Genomic DNA, 15,332 nt, shown 5'->3' with positions numbered 1-15,332 from the left:
TTCATTTTCATTGTTAGCATAAAGGCATGTAACTTACAAAAGAGCTAAAAAAAAAATTAAGTAGATAGTCATAGGACCCCCCCCCCAATCTGCTGGTTTACGTCCTTGTCCATAAATGCCCTGGTAGTTGCATAGACATGCTCTGTACCTCAGCTTGTTTCTGTTTTTGTTTTTGGGGTTTTTTTTAGCTTCCAGTTTGAAGAGTTGCATGTACTTGCAAATGTTTTTTTTTTTTTTAATCTGAAATAGTCAGCTGAGGAAGATGGTAGACAATTTGCATTAAAGGACTTTTTTTCTTATTTAGCTGTTGAATGAATGTTGCATATCACAAAGTTTTCATGTAGTTATTATGATTTTAGGGGGATTGTTTACTCAGATTCCCATATTCCTGTAAGAGATATCTTGTAGATGAAGATCTGTAGAAACAAACATGTGTCGTGTTTTTGTATTAAAATTCTCAGACACCGGACGAAGGGCCCCCTCTGTCTATGTCGGATCGTTTCCAGCTGGTGCTCCACGTTAGCCGGAAAGTGCAAAATCTCCTAGGTCACTTAGCTGACCAAATGGAAAAGATTCGCAAGTGAGTTGTGCTCAATTCTTGCCGATGATAGTGTGAACTTCAATGCAACTCTCAACAGCACACTTCTGAAAAAAACAACAACCCAAAACATTTATGACGCATCTCTGAATAATAATGAAAGAAAGGAAGAGGTCAAAAATACTTTTTGTGGTTTGGAAATATTGAGTGGAGATTATAAAATGGTGTGATTTCTGAGTATGGTCCAGCAAAAACAAAACAAAACAAAGCAAAACAAAACAAAATTTTAAAAAAACCAACACATCCACGACAAAAACAAAAACAAAGCAAGCAATCAAGGACATTCTGTCATTTGTGATTGGCCTCTTCTGAGCTAAACAGACCATGTGATGACAATTGTAGATTTAACCAATGTTTTATGTTTGTGTTTTTGCTTTTGATTTCATGCAGTTTTCTCTATTGGACCAATGAAGATCTCACGAAGCAGCTGTATAGAAACCTGGTAGTAGCTTTCATTGTTTCACTGTTTGTCTCGGGGTCATCGCTCCTTCTCTTTCTAGGTGAGTTTGCACTTTGATAGCTTTAACCCTGTGAGTCTCTATTTGTCTGTCTGTCTGTCTGTCTGTCTTTCTGTCTGTCTGTCTCTTTTCCCCCTCTCTTTCTTAGGGTGTATTCGAGTGCTCAAAAGCAAACCAAAGCAAACTGTACCCAACTGTGCCAGATTTGGAGTGTTCAAGTGCTCTGTGGAGAAAGCGCACGTCATTAGTTATTTCTAGAAGCTTGTTTTAGGATGTGCAGGAGGCAGATAAAGACAAACGGCCAGATTTTAAGATCCCATGAATGGCACAAAAATTCACTTCCCTGTCTGGGATAGGGGAACCACACGACGAGGATGTCGCCGACACTATTGTCTATATGATGGGACAGTGTAATGTCCAGACTAACCTTCAACCGTCTGACCACTAATGGCCCAACTAATACCCCTAAGCTATCATCTGTCAAACACCCAGCCTCACACATTCTCACTTCTACCGAACCACATTTTATTACGATAATGTATTTTCCATGTACTTCAGATTTGTACTGACCACCGAGACTTGCAATAAACAGATCAGTTATCCTCCCAACTCTGGTCGAGTGAAGACTCATTTCTTCCAGCAAGCATTCTTATGTAGCTATATACCCACACAGCTATATTACACTGGCGACGAGGATCAACTCCAGCATGGCACTACCCGCCTCGATCCCGCCCTTCTCCCCGGACCCCGACCCAGTCGAATGCTCGTCCCGGTGGGCGATCTGGCAGCAAAGCCTCGAGTTTTACTTCGCTGCGGCTGAGATCACAGCCGAAACAAAGAAAACAGCCCTCCTCCTACACCACATCGGCCCAGCCACCCAGGAAATTTACGTCAAGTCCATTCGACCACAGCTTGCTCTAAAAGAACAGCGTGAAACGTACGCCAACATCACAGCCGCACTCAAGGCCCATTTCGACCCCGCAGTCAACGTCGACTTCGAGGTTTTTCGCTTTCGACAGGCCAGGCAGCGCGTCGACGAGTCAATGGACAATTACGCGGCCCGACTAAGATCATTGGCGGCTCGGTGTTCATTCTCGAACGTTGACTCAGAAATAAAGTCGCACATAATTTCCAGCTGCGTCGATCCTAGTCTCAGACGTCGGGCACTTCGCGACTCAGACCTAGATCTTCAAAAATTACTTACTCTGGCCCGGACTTACGAGGCTACGGAGCAACAGGCAAGGGAAATCGAAAGTGGCCTGAAAGACCTGACACTCTCCAGCAGTGAAAATCAGGCAAATGCCGTCGAACCTCGAAGGACCAATTCGTCATCGTGCACCAACTGCGGCATGCAGCATTCATTGAGAGACTCGTGCCCGGCCCGTGGCTACAACTGCAAACACTGCCAGAAGCGTAACCACTTTGCTATCGTGTGCCGATCACGCCTCGCAGGCAAGCCACCGGCAGCAACTCGTGAGCATGGTGCGAGTAGCCGTCCTAAGGCCCATCGTCGTCATCATCGAGATCGCGATGGTGGCAAGCCTCACTATGGACGCTCCTCCCAGGCCTCACGAAGCGACCACCGTAGCCGAAACACAGCACAATCTCGACATAAGCCCCGATCAAGGAGAGATCGAAGCTCAACTCAATCACGGTCCCCCTCTCCTAACCGTGATCGTGCTCATCTCATCTCCCGAGGCCGTACCCTCAGGTCAACTAGTCCTGACTCGCGTTCATCCTATACCGAAAGCGATGGCCCCGAGGAGAGCTTCCATATTAAGGCGCTACACCTCACCCATCGCCTTCCTCGAGCTGAAGTTTTTCTCGACAACCAACCTCTGACGATGACGGTTGATACCGGCTCGAGTATCAACGTTCTCCGAGAATGCGACTACAAAAAACTCACCGGCCTTGGTAAGCTCCATCGGACTGACATCAAACTCTTTGCCTATGGATCGACAGACTCCCTGCCCATTCTGGGAAAATTTCGCTCATTCGTAAGCGTCGTCGACAACGACTCTCGACTCATTGAAGCGCAGTTCTACGTAGCTTCAACACAGCAGTTGACATCGGACTAGTCAAAATGCACGCGTCAGTTCACTACCTGCCACGCCATTCGCGAACAGAAACGATAGCTTCTCGCCCCGCACGCAGCGCGGAAGAGTTTGTCAACTTCGTGACCACGAACGCGATCCCGAAAGCGATGTCAATCAATGACAGAAAGACCGCGGCAGCGACGGATACGTACTGGAAAATGGAGCTGAACAACTTTTTTCGGAACCATCGAAATACCCCTCACTCCACGACAGGCGTGCCGCCTACCGATGTCGTCTCCAAATACTCTCCTTGCGTTAAACTTCCCGCCGTCATCCACCGGCAGGATGACAAGGACGTTCGGCAACGTGACTCCGCTCTAAAAGGCAAGATGAAAGCCTACGCCGACAAACGTCGACACACGACTAAACGCAATCTCCACGTTGGCGACTATGTGCTTGTAAAGCGATCGCGACATAGCGGAAAAGCAGACTCTCCGTATGAACGAAAACCGCTGATCATTCGCGACATCAAAGGAGACAAGATCACAGCCGAGCGTGAAGATAATTCGCAAATATCCCGGAACATCGCACATTTCAAGCCGACTAAACGCAATCTCCACGTTGGCGACTATGTGCTTGTAAAGCGATCGCGACATAGCGGAAAAGCAGACTCTCCGTATGAACGAAAACCGCTGATCATTCGCGACATCAAAGGAGACAAGATCACAGCCGAGCGTGAAGATAAATCGCAAATATCCCGGAACATCGCACATTTCAAGCCGTTCGTCGCGTACCAACCCCCACGTTATGCCCAACGCTATCGCGAAATCGACGACGACGACTGGGACGTCAACACTCACAACGACCCCATCGAACACCATCCCGACACCCCCAGATATCCTAGACGCGACCGTAGGTCCCCCGATAGATATGGATTTCAAGTGCCCAGTTAAGTTAATGCATGATCCCCAGTCAATTTAATGCATGTAAATCGGTTCAGCCCCATGAATCATTAAGATGTGAATAATACTCCAGTTTATAAACCCTCAGCGGAACAACGAAGAACACTTGACCATGATTATGAACACTCACTAAAAAAAAAAAATAAAAAAAAAAATACAATGGAATGTTTGATCTCTGGACTCAATGGACCTTTTGGACTCAGTTATAATCATATTGATTATATTCCACGTTCCTGTTTCAGTATGTTCGCTCTGAATAATTAATATCTCGCCTCAACTATTATGCAATCTTTTGGTATGAATGTATAATGAATGTTTTTTCTTATTATCCTGCGATTCATGCTCAGGTCATGCAACTTCACCAAATTAGCCTCATATTTAATTTTATTCACGTTTTGGAGATTGGCGCAAAACAAAGCGAAAAGGAGAAAATAACATATGTGATAATGTGACAACATTTAAACAACATTTGATGAAACTGCATTGCCTTACATGATTACATTTGGTTATGCGTGTTACACTGAACTGAAAGTGATTTGTATATACCAGGATATAGTCCTGTTAACACCCTGCAAAATGCAAACACAAGACCATGTATGAAAACAAAAGGAAAAATGTGATGATTATGTTGATTATGTATTAAACACGTTTGTTATTGACAGGATCCACAATGAGCACCCACTGTCCAGTAGGAAACTGAATTTTGATGATTGGATTATGATTTTACACTCTAAAAGAAGAAAAACATGATTTGAATCTCGACATTTTATGGAAACAAAATTACCCTCTTTGAAAATTTGTGATCTTTTGATGAAAACACGATCTCCTACTTCTTGTTCTTAAGTTTTTCAATAGTGATACCTAAAATTTGTCTGTAGTCATAAACATCATTACAATTTGATAGTGAATACAAAACATGAAATTGGGATCCAATGCTTGAAGAGATGTCAAAAAAAAAAAAGTTCATACCTTTGGTGTATATATTATGTATATATTATGTAACACACAAATTGTGCTAATATGAATTTTGTTTTCTGTAAATATATGAAGAATCATTTTGTCCATTTCATCTTCATCTTCATCTCCGTCGGCTTCTCATGCTCGTGTTCCCGCTACATGTAGCCGTTCCACCTTCACCCATGTCATTTACACCAGCTACTGCGCTCTGACGCTTTACCTCAATTTCTTGCTTCTCTCTCTCTACCTGTCTCTCTCTTCCATTCTACACCCTCGTGCACATTTCTCCACACATTCCCGCCAGACATGCCAGAAAGCACATGGTCAGTCCATGATGCTCTGACACGTGGCACTCCCTGCTCTTTGTCTCAATCTGCACACTCCTTCTCTCATTTCCATTTTCTACATCTTCATTCATCATCATGTGTATCCATGCATCATCATCAAAAAAAAAAAAAAAAAAAAAAAAAAAAAAACCAAGGGAGAGATGTAATGTCCAGACTAACCTTCAACCGTCTGACCACTAATGGCCCAACTAATGCCCCTAAGCTATCATCTGTCAAACACCCAGCCTCACACATTCCTCACTTCTACCGAACCACATTTTATTACGATAATGTATTTTCCATGTACTTCAGATTTGTACTGACCACCGAGACTTGCAATAAACAGATCAGTTATCCTCCCAACTCTGGTCGAGTGAAGACTCATTTCTTCCAGCAAGCATTCTTATGTAGCTATATACCCACACAGCTATATTACAGACAGAAACTTGACCAAAAATCTCTCGACGAGGCAGCAGCTCGCTATCCAGGCCCATCAAACTGCTCATATCTGGAAACCCCTAAAGTTAATAGCACAATCTGGGAGAACATCTCCACGGGAACGAGACACAGGGACCTGAAAGTACAAATGATTTAATCATCGCTCTTGAAAAGAATAAATGCATTTGTCACGCTTGCCATAGTATTCATAGTATTCATAGTCTACTTGTGACCATCAGTCATGTGTATGTGGTAGAAGAATGTTTAGTAAATAATGAAGACAAAAGAGTTTTTACAAATTTTATTGTTGATCATTTTCCCTTCTGTTGGGCAGACATTTTTTCATAAAGCGATGCTCATTTTTAAAACGGTTACTATCATGTGCATGATCTCCAGGTCTCTAAAAATTTTCCTCACTCTTTCTGCAAATCTTTACCAAAAGGTAAACATCACATTACTGTGAGATTTTACATATTCTTATGTTCCCAGTGCTAATTTATTGCAAGAAAGTGTAATAGTGTAGATAGATTTTATACTACTTGTGACTAAGTTTTTATCAAAACCAGGTTGATTTCAGGGACTTGTTTTTAAAAAAAATCAAAATCAATGTACTGCTTTGAACTATGCTCAAATCTAAGCCAATCTCTTACCAGGGGCTTGTTTCATACTGAAGTTTGCAAGCAGTAAAGATGACGAATTCAGTTACCATAGTAATGGCATGAGTACTCAGTTATTGTCCAGCTATTGTCATTGGAACCAGAATGGTTGTAAGTTGCAGTTGTGTAAATTGCTTAATTGTGAGTTACAAAAATCCTCTGGAATAAGAGATCTATTAAAAGAGTATGAACATTTTTAATCTTTTGTCATCAATAACTGGCTGGTCTTTTCTCAGGTTTGTTTCTGGGAGTAAAGATCTTCCTCATAAACCCGGTGCTGCGGAGGTACCCACGTCTGAAGGCGCGGTACAGCTTTGAAGAGAAGCTCTTCCGGGAGGTGCCCACCAACGCTGAGCTGGAGCAAAGGCTAGCTAACGAGGAGAGAGAACAGGTACCTTCAGGAAGCCTCCTTAACCCATTAGTAACTGAACTGCCCAAAACCGGCTGTCTTATTACTCCCTAAAATGCCCAAAACTGCCTGTCTATTTTTTTTTTAACCTGTTGAAGATGTGTCCTGAGTATGACTCGGGCAGGTGTCAATGGGAAATGCATGTTGTAGCAAAATCAGTCTGTCCTCAACTGGTTAATAGTTTTATGCTTTATCATTGTTTGGTTTTCCTATAGAATACATAATTATGTAATTTCAAAGAGGTTGAACGTCAACAAAAGTATGTCAGAGTTACTTCTGTGACACACCATTCTCTTGATAAAGTCTTAATAGGCTTTCAAATAATCATATCTGATAATAGACAACAATAAACATGCCGTAAGCTATTTTAAATTTTTTAGAAAGTTGTTGAAATGAGAGCAGTATTGCTGTACCTTCTAGGGAACCATAGGTCATTATGTACAGAATCTTCAGTTGCTAAAGGGTTAAAAGTGAGGCAAGGCTTTCTTGATGTGGGTTGTAGTCATGTTATGACACTGCCATTGTCTTGGTTCAGTACAAGTCCAACTTGAGTTTGATCATTCAGCATCAGTAATGAAGAAGGAATGCCTTCCTATGTAGAACTTCATATTATGTTACAACATCTTATACATACACGAGGCAACCATCTTGATAGATAACAACATGCACATGCTGCTTTTCAAAGAAGTTTATTTGGGCTGTGTGGTGAATTGTGCTTCACAAGTACTGTAGGAAGCAGTTGAAATTGATGTTCAAATTGAAGTTACTGTCAAAGCTGTCAAAATTTTCACACATTTGATTATTCATGCTCAGCTACAGAGAATAAATTTTCTGTGTTCTCCATTTTTGAGGATTGTGGTGAAAATTGAGTGAGCACTTGAAAGATCACACTGCTGCCGTGGCAGTAAAAGGGCTTTGGCAGCACATAATAATTACAGTATAAAAAGGTAACAAGTCTGCTTTACGACAGCAAATTCACTCGGGCTAAAGGACTAGCGACCATGAAGAAAACTACAAGTAACAAAAATTCAAAGCAATTAAAAAAAATGTACACAATTGTGTGTTTTTTTTTTTATAATGAGCAAAATGCACAAAAAATTTCCACTGCTTGTATGTAAAAATTCCACTTTTACAGCTGTAGTCAAGTAGTCTCAATATCTTTTTTTTTTCTTCTTTTTTAAATCCCAGTGCAAGTAATAGTATGTTATATACTTTCCTTGTAGTTCTTGGTGCCTGACATCGAAGGAATCACCATCCGGGCGGCAGAGGAAGAGTCCCTAGATTCCAGGCCAGCCAGTAAGAGGTGGAAAGCCTTTAGCCAGTCCTTCAGCTTGCCTGAATCAGAGCAGCCACTACCGGGTGAGTCTAGACTTCCACCCCCCCCCCCTTTTTTTGTTACCCTTTACTATGCCTTCTTTTCAGATTAGCACAGGTGTCTGTCTGGAAACTACAATGTAACTGCCAGTGAATAGAGATTACACAAAGCTTCTAATCCCTTCTGTGTCACTATGGCCTTCCTGCATTGGACTGAGGCAGATTGCTACACCTCAATGAGATTGCTATTTAACTTACAATTAGGTCCTATACATTTGGAGGGATTAACTGAATGCTCATGAATAGCTTGGCAAGTTATACTATCATAAGTGCCTCGGCACATGAAACCCTGTAATAATGAGCATATGCACATTGCCCTAGCTTGCAATTTTTTATTCATTTTTGTTGTTGTTGCTGGAATTTACAAATGAAGCAAAATGAAAGTAGACGAGACATTTATGAGATGAGACACAATGAAATAGATGAAACAAAACTTCATAGCAGCAGAAAGTTTAGACAAGTCCATACTTTGGTCCAATGGTGTGAAAGTACACCATGAAGGCCATTAAAGTACAATGAGGATATAGGCCTAAAGCAGAATTTTGTACTACCTGTATGCTATCAGTGTATGATTTTACATCAAAACAGGAAATAAATGGAGTAACATCATTTGTTTCTATTTAGTAATTGCAGAGTTTGAAATTGAGGGGGTCGGTGCAATAAAGTGCTAACCCAAACTTTTGCCAAAATTGAGTTACATGCATTTTCATAATCCTTATCTTTCACTCTAACCTCCGTGAAAATATCATATTTGAATTCAACCAATAAGATGGTAAAAAATGTATGCATTCATGTTTTATTAATGTACAATGTATGGACTTTCCAAACATTCAACAGCGATTATCTCAAAATGACTATTGTGTGGGTTAGCACTATATTGCACTGACCCCCTCAATTGATTGTGTTTGTTCAGGAATTGTAGGAATCTGTAGTGGGTTATTATAAGTGAACCATAAAATGTTGCCACTTTTCATTCATTTTAATGTTTTGTAGTTCAGAATTTTGTGAAATCCCCCATATCCTAAAGAGAGTAATAATGATTTCATTAACTCAAAGAATATCACACACAAACTTGTCAATGCAGCATGGAGTGGCTAAAGTTGTTGCTTTTTTATTCTTTTAACATTATGGTTAGTGTCTGAAGTTCATTATGATCATGCATTACAAACACTTGCAGACAGAATTCACAAAGGTTCCTCAGATCAAATCCATGGTCTCAATATAGTGTGTGGTCCTCTGTTATGTGCAAAGTGAGCGTAATTTGCCAAGAGATGCTTTTATTACTGGACCTCTGTCAGCAGCTGCAGTGAGTCGAGCGCATTCACATGCCCTAAATAGTTACCGGTAAACTATGGTCTACATTTACACGTAGACTGCCTTTTTGCATTCTGGCCAGTGAGTATAAATCCATTAGCCAAGAAAAAAAGGAAAAAAAAGAAAAAAAGATGAAGCTGTTACCTCAGATAGGTCCTGTAAGATGCAAAATTTATTAAAGTGCTTGTTTGATATTAACCCAGTCCACGATGATCTTGACATTAGCTCAAAGAATGTTATACATAGTGATGTTATTTGCATCACAGAAACCAATAATTGCATGTCATACACATTGAACTTGTGTTACAATGTGAAGCAATTCTTATCTTTCTTTTTTTTTTTTTAATTCTTCCTCTTCACCAGGGTGGAAAGATGGGAAACGCTGTACACTAATCACCAAGAACACCAGAGCAGGGGCCTTCAAGAATGGCAGACTATATCTCACCAAGAGGTACGTATACCTTGAAATTCAATAGTTTGTCAGCATTGGAGGAGTTTCCTGGCTCACCCGAGTCATTAGCAAGCCAGAGATCTGCGACGCAGACCGTTCCCCTCTCTCCCTGCGTTGTGCTTCAAAGTAGCTTAAGATTTCATGAAAACACAGCCTATGCAAAGTGAAATAGCGCCCTCATGAGTCATTTGTCATAGTGGCATCAAGTAGCTCCCTGCATCATGAATTTGAGCAGATGCTAAAATGGCCCAGAACCATCGCGAAGTCTCAGACGACGCAAGATTGATTTTGATAAGCGATCTTGCGCGGGTCTTTTTTTCCTTTGAACGTCCGCATCATGAAAATCTAAAGCTCCTTATTGTATCAGTGTGTGTGTGTGTATTTTGTATGCATACATGGATATGAAAAGCAAATGAGGAGATAAACTCAAGTTTATATTGTGCATTTTTATGTTATGTCAATTTATGACATTTATGACTACATTTATGTCAGTTACCACGGTGTAAAATCATTGGGGTCTCAAGGAGTATCAGATTATCTCCATTAAAATCTCTTCCAGAAGCACTGTAACTTGATATTCACATGCAGTAGTCATTTATTCAGTTGGATTGTTGACTTATTTGTAATAATTTGCTGGCAGGCTTGAGGTCAGTGTCCTTTTCACCCTATCAGGATAGTTTTATTATTCAGACCCACCTCTATCTGCAGTGATGTACAAGTATAATAGGCATGTTGAGAAATTCACCATCATCATATTATCAGACTGGCATCTATTATGAAAGCAAGCAATGAACAGAAAATGTGGGTGTTCATAATGTCATTTCTTTTTCTATCATGTTGCAGCAGTCAGAATTATTATTTGTGACCCGCTACAACAAAAGGATCCTAAAGTCGCTGGTGGCTGAGCCAAGAAAATCGAGTTTGAAGTCACATCATCAAAATTGATCAAAACAATCCGATTTCTGTTTTTGACATGAATTTGTAGTCTAATGTTTTGTCTATCATCTGCCGAAATTTCGAGGCTAAAGGATTAAAGGAAAGGCAAGAAATCAGCTTTTTTCTTGGCCATGATTTTCGACTTTCAACGTAACAGAAACGTGTCCAAAGACTTGGATTTGGCGCCGCAGCTAGACTCCACCCTTAGCAACGAGGGAGTGATCTTATTGGTCAGTGCGTGGCATCCTGATTAGTGATTGGTCGTGCGTACACCGCTGACGCTAAGCTTGAATGAACATTGCGGTGGTCGTTAGGAGCATGCCTTCTAATGTCAAGCGGTGAAAACTGTCTCGCCTCCCCTTGATCATGATAGCGTCGGAAGGAAAACTTTGAAGGCGTTTTTCTTGAAACTCTGATTTCCTCAACCACTTGACATGCGCTTATACAATCATCAATATCTCCGCAACCGAGTACTTTTATGGATTGTGCTATATATGCAATTAAAGTAGAAGAGTAAGGGAATAATGTCATGCCATTTTCAGAAAAATGTTCTCCCCCGACTTTCGGATCCTTTTGTTGTAGCGGGTCACATTTATCTTGAGTGTGAACTTCCGCACCATGACATCAGCCCAAATGTGCTTCTGACTGACACAGAGTAGGCCAATGTGTTTTAATTCAAGTTGATTATGCAGTTCTCTAGGATCAATCATGTTTTGTTGTTGTTATAAGTATGTTATAAGTATAAGATCTTCAGACGTCATTTTTTTTTCTACCATGTTTGCTTTTTTTTTATCAGCTTCCTGTGTTTTGAGAAATCCAGACTGGTAAAGGAGGGCAACATGATGATTCCATTCAAGGATGTTCAGAAGATTGAAAAGGTGAGTGTGCTTCTTGACATATGCTTGTTCTTTAGTTTCATCATCGTCAACAGCAAGACACTTGCAGATTGTAAGATTCTGAGGAGCACAACCTCTTCTCCAGAATGTTAATATCCACAATGTGCTATGTGTTCTAACCCCACCACAGCCATACATCATTGAACACATGCACTCTTTTATCAATGCATAGCAATCAGACCACATCTCTTGCACAACTTCTGAAACTAAATTAAAGAATGTCAGTTATCCACTAAACTGGTGTAAGGACTAGTAGAGGTGACTAGTGTGGCATGATCATTTTTAAATGAAGGATGTCTAAACACTGCGTTGGAGGCAACACCTGTGTGTGCCCTTCATCCAGACTCAAACTGTTAACTCGTTAAAGACGAGCTGATGTTGCTGTAACACAAATTTTCCATAGACACCAGCCAGAGTATACTCAGTACTAGTATTCAATGGGTTAAAGGGATAACGATGGTTTCCGTGGAAAAATCCTAGTCACGAACTTAAATGAAGATTTATGAGATTTGAAACCCAAGTTAAGAATGAGATTTCATCTTGGCATGTGGCACTTCTGTTCACTCAAAATATGATTGATTTCGTAGAGTGATGTCATATTGCACTTGTGTGAGCCTTTAGGAGCTCATGTTTGCATATGTTGCATCTGAAAGACCTCTTTGACAGATTAGTTATCTTTGTGAACACAAAAATCATGACAATCTCATCGATCTTAATTAGGCTGTGAGCATAGAAAGAGACCTGATGTGTGTGAAAGGGTTTTTAACGTGACATCACCCGATCCCAGCGTACACCTTTGCAGCGACAATGTGACAGTCTCTGTTAGCAATTATTCCTGCTAAAAATAGTCCCTTCCATCATAAATTTTTGTCTTCCTCATGACAGGCCAAGCCCTTCGGCTTCATGCCGGGGTCAGGCATGTCCATCCAGATCCACCTGTCGTCCAGCGACAAACCCATCCTGTTCGGCGGCATTCTCGGCCGGGATGCCGTCTATGACAAGATCTGCCAGACTTGGCAGGCGGCCAAGCTGGCCCTCCAACACCAGAACAGCCAGAACCAGAGTCAGAGCCAGAGAGAACAGGTAGATACCAGGGAATCCAGGAGCAGCACCATGGAAGCTGCACCGCCAGCAGCGCCGGAGGATGGTAGCGGTACCGCCAGTGCCTCAGAGGAATCTTGAGGTACCAAGGTTTTGATGGGCAACTGATAATACAGAGGGCCGGACGGCATCTTGGAAATCTATTAGAAGATAGCAGTGTGTCTTAGAGACTGAGGAAGTAGCATGCATGTAACATGAAAAGGGAAAGATACCAGTGCCTTGGGCACAAACTTGTGGTGAAACTGCAATCTTGCATAGTCATAGGTTGAAGATACAAATTCATGTAGATACCAGTGGCAAAGTGCGTGGTAGAGCATGGAGGAAGATTAAAAAGGCGATTGAACCAGCTGCGTGGGAATAAGAGTGGTGAAAGCATGCACCTCCTAGGTATGGGTCCTCTATTTTTGTATCTGCGGGCATTGTGAATGGTAAGTCGGGAGACCACAGCCGGACAGTAGTTGGAGGCAGCCATGACTCCATAGGTGCTGGCAAGTGATGCGAGATAGGCATGATTCTGATGTAGAGATCTCTTTGTTAGAATGATGCTGGCACCTCGGACTTGTCGCTGTCCGTCAGTGTAGAAAGTAAATGCTGTAGATTACCTAGCATAACAACCAAGCATTGCAGTAGTCTTATGAAGAACATCCATGGTCATAGTAGGTCACAATTTTGATAGGAAAATTGATATGCTATGGTCGTATTTACCCAGGGAAGCCTTCTGCATGTAAATATTGTCTTCCCAAATGGCTCTAACATTGTTTAGCACACCAACAATTCCATGTCACCATTGATGCACTTGGATGAAGAATGACATCATGGGTAAGATATCTTGTATGTGGGTGTTTACGCTGGGAAGGGTTTGAATCAGCGATCCTCTTTTATAAGAGTCTTTAGCCTTATCCACTAGACCATTGTGTGCCAGAATCAATGATACCAAAATAGGCGATGTCACTGTTAGGTGTGCAATGACCATGAAATAAACAGTGCCTCATATATAGGTATTCCGTGCCATGAACACAGTTAATTCAAGAAGCCTCTTATACTTTTGCCATTGCAAGCAACAAATGGGCATGACCAAGCAGTTAAAAAGCAGAAATTTGTTACATAGATTAACCCGCACACAGGACGTTTTCTGCTGTTATGTTTTGTTTTTATCCACATAAACAAGTTGGTAATTTTCTATAAAATGTTCAGATCCATGGATATCATTTGCAGTTGAATAAGAAGCATGTCTCGTAGGGCAAATGTTTTTGTACAGCAGAAGACATGGCAAGGTTATTGGCAAGGTTATTGGGAGGAAAATTGGTTGTACGGTGTGTTTTTCTTTTCATCTTTTGGCCACATGAAAATCGAATTAGAATGTCACATCATGAAACATTCAAATGAACTTTTAAGTGCTGTTTTAATTCTGTGATTGGCTTACTAAGGTTCAGGTGCTGAAAGAATGCAAAGCCTATGTTTTCAACTTATTTTTCACTCTGTGAGATGCGAATGTACTCTTCAATATGCCTCCCACACGACCCCGTCTTGGAATACCGCCGATGCTCCACCAAATTTTTATGTGTAGCTAGAGATTTTGCTTCCAAATCAACATTTCAGATCATTCCTCTGCAGCAGTACTTCAGGTTTTTAATGCCTTGAATGACTTTCCCTGTGGTGACCAAACATTTTTCAACTCATGTCATCCCTGTTACTGTAGATAACTTTGTACTATCTCTGAAATGCATCATTTCAACATCCCAGAGTTATATATGTGTCCCGTCATCCCTGTTACTGTAGATAAATTTGTACTATTTCTGAAATGCATCATTTCAACATCCCAGAGTCATACAATGTTATATCTGTCCCAGTATAGCGAGTAATTGTAAAAAAGAAGATAAGAGCGAATAATTATATCAAGAGAATACACTTTATATCGTCTCCCTGTCGGAGATTGCAGAGAAGTGAAGCAAGAGATCAAGAAAATGATTGTTCATATAAGTAAATGGAATTGTTTTGAAGAGGAATTTGGACAGGTTCCAAAACCAAACCTGTCACACAATACACTGCAGTTTACAAATGTGTAGGATGAAATTGCTGGAACAATTTTATGAATGTAATAATAGCATGAAGACAGGTAAGAATGGATTGTGTGTAGTTGTTGTTGTGAGCTGTATGTTTATACATCATCTTGTATCACCTTTACAAAAAGAACTTTTTGTGTATATACTATATTGGAGGAGGAGTTACTGGTACATCACTATATGCAATGAATAATAGTAATTCTACACTGTTAGAAAAAAATCAACAAGGTTGTTTAAAATTTTAAACAACCACAAGTTAACCGGTGAATCGCTCAACTGTTGTTTAAAAATTAAACAACACGTAGTTGTTTAAACTTTTAACCCTTTGTTGTTTAAAAATTCTAAACAACTGTTGTT

The 15,332-nt window shown here is 40.8% G+C and overlaps 1 protein-coding gene across 1 annotated transcript in view; it reads left to right on the top strand.

Moving 5' to 3' along the window:
• Positions 1–15,029, top strand: part of LOC139732130 (GRAM domain-containing protein 4-like) — a 32,058-nt gene extending 17,029 nt beyond the window's left edge. The window contains exons 11-17 of the mRNA XM_071643003.1: positions 462–580; positions 989–1,098; positions 6,668–6,822; positions 8,064–8,199; positions 9,892–9,979; positions 11,712–11,793; positions 12,697–15,029. Of these exons, the coding sequence (XP_071499104.1) occupies positions 462–580; positions 989–1,098; positions 6,668–6,822; positions 8,064–8,199; positions 9,892–9,979; positions 11,712–11,793; positions 12,697–12,993 (987 nt within the window). The 3' untranslated portion in view covers positions 12,994–15,029. The remainder of the gene's footprint in view (positions 1–461; positions 581–988; positions 1,099–6,667; positions 6,823–8,063; positions 8,200–9,891; positions 9,980–11,711; positions 11,794–12,696) is intronic.
• Positions 15,030–15,332: the final 303 nt, after the last annotated feature.

Source organism: Diadema antillarum, unplaced genomic scaffold (genome assembly GCF_040938485.1).
Source record: "Diadema antillarum isolate AM-2024a unplaced genomic scaffold, OU_Dant_1.0 seq00000400_RagTag, whole genome shotgun sequence".
In the NCBI taxonomy this organism is placed as follows: Eukaryota; Metazoa; Echinodermata; class Echinoidea; order Diadematoida; family Diadematidae; genus Diadema; species Diadema antillarum.
The sequence above is the reverse complement of the archived record's forward strand: the minus strand, read 5'-3'. Positions and strand labels throughout refer to the sequence as shown.